This window comes from Cherax quadricarinatus, chromosome 7 (assembly GCF_038502225.1).
Source record: "Cherax quadricarinatus isolate ZL_2023a chromosome 7, ASM3850222v1, whole genome shotgun sequence".
NCBI lineage: Eukaryota > Metazoa > Arthropoda > Malacostraca > Decapoda > Parastacidae > Cherax > Cherax quadricarinatus.
This window is the reverse complement of record NC_091298.1, coordinates 1,402,356-1,412,602: the sequence shown is the minus strand read 5'-3', so window position 1 is coordinate 1,412,602 and position 10,247 is coordinate 1,402,356. Positions and strand designations below refer to the sequence as shown.

The following is a 10,247-nucleotide window of genomic DNA, read 5'->3' as shown; positions in this document are numbered from 1 at the left end:
TATGCAGAAAATTAGGAGGGTGGAAATTAGGAGAAGGTGTGGAGTTAATAAAAGTATTAGTCAGAGGGCTGAAGAGGGGTTGTTGAGGTGGTTTGGTCATTTAGAGAGAATGGATCAAAGTAGAATGACATGGAGAGCATTTAAATCTGTAGGAGAAGGAAGGTGGGGTAGGGGTCAGTCTCAAAAGGTTGGAAGGTTGGAAGGGGATAAGGGAGGTTTTGTGGGGCGAGGGCCTTGGACTCCCCAGCAGGCGTGCATGAGTGTTCGATAGGAGAATGGAGACAAATGGTATTTGGGACATGACGATCTGTTGGAGTGTGAGCAGGGAGTAATATTTAGTAGAAGGGATTCAGGGAAACTGGTTATTTTTATATAGCCGGACTTGAGTCCTGGAAATGGGAAGTACAGTGCCTGCACTCTCAAAGGAGGGGTTTCAGGATATTAGCAGTTTGGAGGATATGTTGTGTATCTTTGTGCGTGCGTGTATATGCTTCTAAACTGTTGTTGTTCTGAGCACCTCTGCAAAAACAGTGATTATGTGTGGAGTGAGGTGAAAGTGTTGAATGATGATGAAAGTATTTTTCTTTTGGGGATATTCTTTCTTTTTTGGGTCACCCTGCCTCGGTGGGAGACAGCCGAATTTATTGAAAAAAAAAAAAAAAAAATATATATATATATTTTTTTTTTCAACAAGTCATGCCTCCCCACGGGGCAGGGTGACCCAAAAAAAGAAAAGAAAATCCCCAAAAAGAAAAATACTTTCATCATCATTCAAAGCTTTCACCACACTCAAACATTATCAGCAGTTTTGCAGAGGTGTTTCAGAATACAACAGTTTAGAAGCATATATGTATAAAGATACACAACATATCCCTCCAAACTGCCAATATCCCAAACCCCTCCTTTAAAGGGCAGGCATTGTACTTCCCATTTCCAGGACTCAAGTCCAACTATATGAAAATAACCGGTTTCCCTGAATTTTTTTTTTTTTTTTTTTTTTTTTTAAACAAGTCGGCCGTCTCCCACCTTCACTAAATATTACCCTGCACACACTCCAACAGATCGTCAGGTCCCAAGTACCATTCGTCTCCATTCACTCCTATCTAACACGCTCACACACGCTTGCTGGAAGTCCAAGCCCCTTGCCCACAAAACCTCCTTTACCCCCTCTCTCCAACCCTTTCGAGGACGACCCCTACCCCGCCTTCCTTCCCCTATAGATTTATATGCTTTCCATGTCATTCTACTTTGATCCATTCTCTCTAAATGACCAAACCACCTCAACAACCCCTCTTCTGCCCTCTGACTAATACTTTTATTAACTCCACACCTTTTCCTAATTTCCACACTCCGAATTTTCTGCATAATATTTACACCACACATTGCCCTTAAACAGGACATCTCCACTGCCTCCAACCATCTCCTCGCTGCTGCATTTACCACCCAAGCTTCACACCCATATAAGAGTGTTGGTACTACTATACTTTCATACATTCCCTTATTTGCCTCCATAGATAACTTTTTTTTGACTCCACATATACCTCAACGCACCACTCACCTTTTTTCCCTCATCAATTCTATGATTAACCTCATCCTTCATAAATCCATCCGCCGACACGTCAACTCCCAAGTATCTGAAAACATTCACTTCTTCCATACTCCTCCTCCCCAATTTGATATCCAATTTTTTTTTATCTAAATCATTTGACACCCTCATCACCTTACTCTTTTCTATGTTCACTTTCAACTTTCTACCTTTACACACATTCCCAAACTCATCCACTAACCTTTGCAATTTTTCTTTAGAATCTCCCATACGCACAGTATCATAAGCAAAAAGTAACTGTGTCAATTCCCATTTTGAATTTGATTCCCCAAAATTTAATCCCACCCCTCTCCTGAACACCCTAGCATTTACTTCCTTTACAACCCCATCTATAAATATATTAAACAACCATGGTGACATTACACATCCCTGTCTAAGACCTACTTTTACCGGAAAGTAGTCTCCCTCTCTTCTACACACCCTAACCTGACCCTCACTATCCTCATAAAAACTCTTTACAGCATTTAATAACTTACCACCTATTCCACATACTTGCAACATCTGCCACATTGCTCCTCTATCCACTCTATCATATGCCTTTTCTAAATCCATAAATGCAATAAAAACTTCCCAACCTTTATCTAAATACTGTTCACATATATGCTTCAATGTAAACACTTGATCTACACATCCCCTACCCACTCTGAAACCTCCTTGCTCATCCGCAATCCTACATTCTGTCTTGCCTCTATTTCTTTCAATTATAACCCTACCATACACTTTTCCTGGTATACTCAGTAAACTTTTTTTTTTATTATCACACTGGCCGATTCCCACCAAGGCAGGGTGGCCCGAAAAAGAAAAACTTTCACCATCATTCACTCCATCACTGTCTTGCCAGAAGGGTGCTTTACACTAGTTTTTAAACTGCAACATTAACACCCCTCCTTCAGAGTGCAGGCACTGTACTTCCCATCTCCAGGACTCAAGTCCGGCCTGCCGGTTTCCCTGAACCCCTTCATAAATGTTACTTTCCTCACACTCCAACAGCATGTCAAGTATTAAAAACCATTCGTCTCCATTCACTCCTATCAAACACGCTCACACATGCCTGCTGGAAGTCCAAGCCCCTCGCACACAAAACCTCCTTTACCCCCTCCCTCCAACCTTTCCTAGGCCGACCCCTACCCCGCCTTCCTTCCACTACAGACTGATACAATGGGCTAGTAACCCCTTCTCCTGTAGACATTTACTAAAAAAGAGAAGAAGAAAAACTCAGTAAACTTATTCCTCTATAATTTTTACAATCTCTTTTGCCCACCTTTCCCTTTATATAAAGGGACTATACATGTTCTCTGCCAACCCCTAGGTACCTTCCCCTCTTTCATACATTTATTAAACAAAAGTACCAACCACTCCAACACTATATCTCCCCCTGCTTTTAACATTTCTGTTATGATCCCATCAGTTCCAGCTGCTTTACCCCCTTTCATTCTACGTAATGCCTCACGTACCCCCCCCCCCACACTTACATTCTACTATTCTTCACTCCTAAAAGATGGTATACCTCCCTGGCCAGTGCATGAAATTACTGCCTCCCGTTCTTCCTCAACATTTAAAAGTTCCTCAAAATATTCTCGCCATCTACCTAATACCTCTCTCTCCCCATCTACTAACTCCCCTATTCTGTTTTTAACTGACAAATCCATACTTTCCCTAGGCTTTCTTAACTTGTTTATCTCACTCCAAAAATTTTTTCTTATCATCTGCTCTCCTTTTGCACTCTCTCACCACTCTCTTTACCTTTCTTTTACTCTCCATATACTCTGCTCTTCTTATAACACTTCTGCTTTGTAAAAACCTCTCATAAGCTACCTTTTTCTTTTTTATCACACCCTTTACTTCATCATTCCACCAATCACTCCTCTTTCCTCCTGGCCCCACCCTCCTATAACCACAAACTTCTGCCCCACATTCTAATACTGCATTTTTAAAACTATTCCAGCCCTCTTCAACCCCCCCACTACTCATCTTTGCACTAGCCCACCTTTCTGCCAATAGTCGCTTATATCTCACTCGAACTTCCTCCTCCCTTAGTTTATACACTTTCACCTCCCTCTTACTTGGTGTTGCCACCTTCCTCTTTTCGCATCTACCTCTTACTCTAGCTGTAGCTACAACTAAATAATGATTTGATATATCAGTTGCCCCTCTATAAACATGTACATCCTGGAGCCTACCCATCAACCTTTTTATCCACCAATACATAATCTAACAAACTACTTTCATTACATGCTACATCATACCTTGTATATTTATTTATCCTCTTTTTCATAAAATATGTATTACTTATTACCAAATCTCTTTCTACACATAGCTCAATTAAAGGCTCCCCATTTACATTTACCCCTGGCACTCCAAATTTACCTACTACTCCCTCCATAAAATTTTTACCCAGTTTAGCATTGAAATCCCCAACCATCATTACTCTCACACTTGATTCAAAACTCCCCACGCATTCACTCAACATTTCCCAAAATCTCTCTCTCTCCTCTACACTTCTCTCTTCTCCAGGTGCATACACGCTTACTATAACCCACTTTTCACATCCAATCTTTATTTTACTCCACATCATCCTTGAATTTATACGTTTATAGTCCCTCTTTTCCTGCCATAGCTTATCCTTCAACATTATTGCTACTCCTTCTTTAGCTCTAACTCTCTTTGAAACCCCTGACCTAGCAATGTACTCATTTACCAATGCCTTGGAGTTACAGTGGGCTCTCTGACCAGTATTTATACCTAAATACAGTGGACCCCCGGTTAACGATATTATTTCATTCCAGAAGTATGTTCAGGTGCCATTACTGGACGAATTTGTTCCCATAAGGAATATTGTGAATTAGATTAGTCCATTTCAGACCCCCAAACATACATGTACAAACGCATTTACATAAATACACTTACATAATTGGTTGCATTGGGAGCTGATCGTTAAGCGGGGGTCCACTGTAATATATATTAGAGCTGATTTCCTTTCTTTTTATTTTAATATACCTTATACTGCTGTATAAACATTTCAAAATATACTAGAAATGTTATAAATGGTGCAAAGATGGTTGCCACAAACCCCCTACCATTATAGTATGCTTCTCACTTAGCGACAAATTTGTTTAACGAAGTGGTCTTAGGAACGGAACTTAGTCATTAAGTGAGGAGAGGCTGTATGTACATATTCTTTTTTAATATGTCAGCTGTTCCCCACTGAGGCAGGTTGTCTCAAAAAAGAAAGAAAAATCCAAAAAGAAAGAAAAAACTTTTATCATCATTCAACACTTTCACCATCATTCATACATAATCACTGTCTTCAGAGGCACTCAGATATTACAGTTTAAATGTCACTCCAAACAGCCAATATTCCAAACCCCTCCTTTAAAATATACATACATACATACATACATACATACATACATGTATTCAAACTGATTCTAGGAAAGTAGAAATAAGATGTATGCATATTGTATCTCTTTATGTTTATCTGAGTTTTGAGCCCATCTTCAAGCAGATGATACAGTGTGCAAATGATGGGGATTGCTCATCAACTGACATGATATACAGGTGAGCACAGAGCAAGGGACTTCACAGCCAGTGCTGTCAGTGCCAGGGTTAAATTGTCCCTGTGAGATGTAGAAGTTTAAGACAGCTACTTTCATATGAAAACTGATTAAATTCTGTTGTAATTACAACATGCATACTCCTGCTCAGTGTTGTGATTAAACATTTTAACTTGCTGACAGAGGGTCAAGCTTTCTGTGCATAGCTTATGCAAAACTTGTGTTCATTGATTCTTGTTTTCAGCTTTGTGCCAATTTGTACCATGTATGAAAGTTTTTAGTTGTCACAGGAATTTTGTACATTTCTGGTTTTCTTGAATGACTGTTTTTTTTTTGTACATTGCAAAGTTTGTTGCCAATTTTGTTAGGATAATTTAACACCACTGGTTTTGCTCAAAGTTTATCTTTCTTATTTTTCACCGTAGCTTCTTTTTAAAATGTGTTTTTAAGTGTTTTCCATCTATCTTCCTGCTTTTCATGCATGTTAAGTGTTTTGCAAAAACATTAATATGCTTTTTCATATTACCTCAGGAACTAGTGAGAATACCCAGGTTTCAGGAACTGTTTACAGGTTTCATTAATTTCATGATCAATGTAATATCATCAGGTAAGGAATTAAATTTTACTCTTACCACTTGTAGACATCTGAGTGTTGTTTGTGAATGTTTGGGGCCTAAATCTTAAGAGGTTATGAATATGAGGTATTGTGAAAAGTTTTGTGAGATAATATTTATACGTATATTTTATTCCCAAAAATACTTTTCGGAATAGAATGAAAGTTAATGTAATGGGATAAAATACTGCATGCTATACTGTAACAGTTATTTGTAGAATTAACAGCATCAGCTGACAAATACTGTTGATCTGGTAGGTGTCCTTTTTTAAAATCATTGACAGTATTTTAGAATTATTGAAGCATCTAATGAAATTTATTCATCAGAAGACTTGGGCAGAATAACAGATTGTCTGTATGAACCTTGTTTCTTAGCTCCTCTGTCTCTGCTTGGTAAATGGAGATTTTTTGTTAAGAGGAAAATAAAATTACTGTATAGTTCACTCCTGAAGCAGCTAGACCAGGACTTCAGTCTTGCAAGCCACATTTTTGCCAGCCTCAAAATGCAGTATAGCATCTATTTCATTTCTGAGGTAATTGTCTGTCTCTTAGTCATTGTAGCTCTGCCTTATCACTCAGTGGGTTTTAGAATCCATCATAGATGAGGCAGATTGTTAATTAACTTATATAATATGTGCAGGAATAAGCAAGAACAAACCACATGACCTGCAACTGACTTCAAACATTGGTAACTGGATGTATTGTTCTTTGCCAAATGTCCCTTAGTTCTCCTAATCATATTTTACTTATAATTTATTAGGGCAACTCAGTATACTATATATGCAGCTTTATTTCATTTCTTATATGTGCCCTTACTATACATGTATTGTACACTTTGTTACTGTTCCCTGTTTTTACAGTTGTGGTTGTACATGCAGTACTGTTTATGTACTTGATAAATTAATAACATCTTTAGTAATAAGCTTATTTTGTTCTTATTTTGCTTTATGTATTTTTGCAATATGGGGCTCCTGCAGATTTATAATTATTAATTCATTAGGATTTACATGTTTATTTTTGTGTGCGTTCTCTCATCTTTGATACACTGTACTGTATTTGATGAATGACTAAATTGTGATAAATTGTATTGTTTTGTGAAGGTAAGTAATATACATGTGTGTTGAATGTAAGAATATCTTTAATTAGAAAAAGAAACTAATAGCTTTATATTATGTAGTTATCATTTACATATCAATTGCTTCAGTTAAATATTTAATGAAAATTTGTACATAATTGAGTTAATTTAAAATCTACCAGCTTATATTTTTCTTTGCAGAGAGCTGGCTTTTATCCTTTACTCAACCTTTTGTATGATTTCATAGATAGGATGTTTGAGAAATAGTGTACTCAAAAAACTGATTCAAGGATTGTTACCGAAGGTCTTAAATTATGGTGCTATGCAAAGAGGCTTAAAATGTTCTTTTTTTAAGAATATTATTAGGACATTATAAAGCTGCAAACCCATTCTCTAGCTGAAATATCGTCTCACAGGGTAGAATTTATATTATATTTTATCCCTGAAAAGAATTATACAAAAAAAAAGTAATATAAAAATCAGTAATGATATGTATCCATGCATTTAGTTTAGTTACTGACATAGAATGTTTTTGGTGTTGCTTATGAGATGTTGTGCATTGCTACTTTCTAATTACATGGGAGAATTTTGACTTACTTTTAAGGGTTTTAACTTGCATATTTTAACCAGTTGCTTATTAATTAAGAAGTTAACTAGCAATCTCTCTAAAGGACTTGTAGAAGATAATTCAATGCATGAAGACACATAAAACCTTTCTCTGTTGATTAGCTTACTAACATTAATACTAACACCCTTTCTCTTTTGATCTTAGCATGTGATCCATTAACGGAATGGCAGTGTGACTACGGTCAGTGTATTGACCGTAGGCTGCGCTGTGATGGCAAACAAGATTGTCTAACTGATAGCTCTGATGAACGAATGTGTTGTAAGTATTGCAGAGATGAACTAAAATATCATATATAAACTACAGCATTGGTAGGAAAAATCTTTTGATTTATGATTTATCACACATGAATGTGTGAGGAAATATAATTTTTTAAATATGCATCTAATAACATAAAATGCAGTAGACCATCAATTAAGATGTAATCTTTGACATTTTCAATATATAACCATTGCAAAATTGCGGTGTTTTTTCGATCATGACTTCGTGAAATTCATTTATGACTGTGCAGTTTTAGGGAAAAATAGAAGCCCTTACGAGGTTAGTAACTGCTAATTTCACTGTAACTACACACTGATGTGCCATTAACAGTCATTCACTTACCATAGCTGTATTTACACAAATATTGAATGTGTTAGTGAGAGATATTAAAGTGGAAAGTACAGCAAGAAAACAGAAAGTGAATGGATAGTCTTGTGGCACTGCCATGATAACTGTCTGTGTTTGAAGTTGTGAGAGCCACCCACAGTATACACCATTTATTTATAAATTCTTTATTCCTACAGGAGTTTCGGGAAAGCCAACAAATGTGATTAAATTAGTTAATTCCTGCATACCATTTAAAACATAGAATGTTTTCATATCCTTTGCTTCATCAGTGCTAAAATGATAGGATGCTGGAGACAGTGTTTATATTCAAATTGAAAAGGACTCGAAGATTTATATATCCTTTACTTTCTTCCATTTGAATAATTAGTATTATAATAAGAGGAAACTAAATATAATGTGAATACAGTACCTTTAGTATACTGTGCACACTATACATTAATTCAGTTTTTAAACTTTTATTTTGTGAAAATAAATGACTTGTATATTCTGGGTTGACAGGAGCTGTACCTGTCCATGGCAGATGAAGTTCCTGTCAACCCCATGTTTATCTTCCTTTGCATAATAAAGGTTAAAAAATGAAAGGATCCTGGATGTAATGTATTTAGCACCTACTTCATATATATTTGTGCATCAGTTTAGTTGGTACACTCTTAGTTTGTGGTAAACAAACAGGGACTTAATTAACCCCTAAATGGTCCAAACGTATATATACGTTCTTACGTGTAGTGCCCCAAACGTATATATACGTTTTAATTTTCTTGCCTTCAAATTTGGCATGATTGGCCTGTGATTCCTGGTCAGCATAGAATGGGTCTTAACACTCGGTGTGCGCAGCATTAAAAAAATCTGGGACCACTTAGTACCTTGTGGGAGCGCCAGTTAAATTGAGCCCCTGCTAGAGCAAACAGTGCGGCAAACACCAAGGATTCACTGATGTAATGTCATATTAACACACCTCTTTTAAGAGGAACGTGATGTTAACCCCAAGTTTAGGGTCTGTTGATCTCTCTCTATCTCTGTCTCTAACTGTCTCTGTCTATCTGTCTCTGTCTCTATCAGTCTCTGTCTGTCTATATCTGTCTGTCTCTGCCTTTGTCTATCTGTATCTGTCTGTCTCTTTCAATCTGTCTCTGTCTCTCTCTGTCTCACAGGTACACATAAATACAAGTATATGTAGTATAAATTACCTAGGATAACCCAAAAAATCCAGACAAAGTGCTATACTCTGCTTGAAGATGTGAGTAAACGTGATGACACAGTCTTGTGGCTCTCTCTGAGACAGAGCTAGACGGATAGACAGATAGACAGGTAACTTGACAGACAGACAGACATGTTTGTGTACCAGCAAAAACAAAGCGAGGGCGATGCTCATCAAATGTCACCTCTAATCTTTTCTTATCACTGCACCCTCATGTATGCTCATCAAACATCAGCTCTTATCAGATGTTATCTCATCTTATCATGTCACTGTCAAGGGTGGACTTTGTTTCTCATGCTTCAAGGGGACTTATTATTACCTATTATTATTATTACGTATTATTCTCCTCCTCCTCCTCATTATTATTATTATATACTTCCACATATCCAAAACATTGCTGGGACCTATAAATACTTTGTGTATATTCCAAGACAATAGTAAATGACCAAGGCAGGTGTAAATGTCCACCTGTCAATGTGTTTGTGACAATTTGAGTACAATTTCAGTACCTAATACTAGTGTCAGAACAAAGAATGGTCATGAAATGACAAGAACTACTACAAATTGTAATTATCAGAACATAAAAATGATATAAAATAATATGAAAAATAGAAAAAAAGGTATATCGGCAACACTTCTGCAAGAGGCAGGACTCCATGTTGCCATCACGTGAGCATCCAGTGCCAACTTCTCGGCGTCATATCTCTGTAAGTACTGACCCTAATTTTTTTTTATTCTAAAACACTTAAAAAAATATGCTCTTTTTTTCTATAAGGAATATTTTTTTCAAAATATTCGAGGCGCTGCGCGAGTGAGCGAGTGAATGTATGTATACGTTTGGACCGTTTAAGGGTTAAGAGGGTGGTGGGTGTTGTTTATAGTTATTAAGGGTCACTAAGTTGCAAGTCTCCACCCATTCTCTGGTACTTACTCATAAAATAATTCAGTAAATTTGACAGTACAAGTG

General features: G+C 36.9%; 1 protein-coding gene across 50 annotated transcripts in view; it reads left to right on the top strand.

The window, feature by feature from the left end:
• trol (terribly reduced optic lobes) overlaps positions 1 to 10,247 on the top strand; it is a 960,590-nt gene that overhangs the window by 416,096 nt on the left and 534,247 nt on the right. For 48 of the 50 annotated variants that reach the window (XM_070082142.1, XM_070082177.1, XM_070082160.1 and 45 more), the window contains one exon: positions 7,621 to 7,734. The exons of the other annotated variants lie outside the window; for them this stretch is intronic. In XM_070082142.1, the coding sequence (XP_069938243.1) occupies positions 7,621 to 7,734 (114 nt within the window). The remainder of the gene's footprint in view (positions 1 to 7,620; positions 7,735 to 10,247) is intronic. 50 annotated transcript variants of the gene reach the window in all.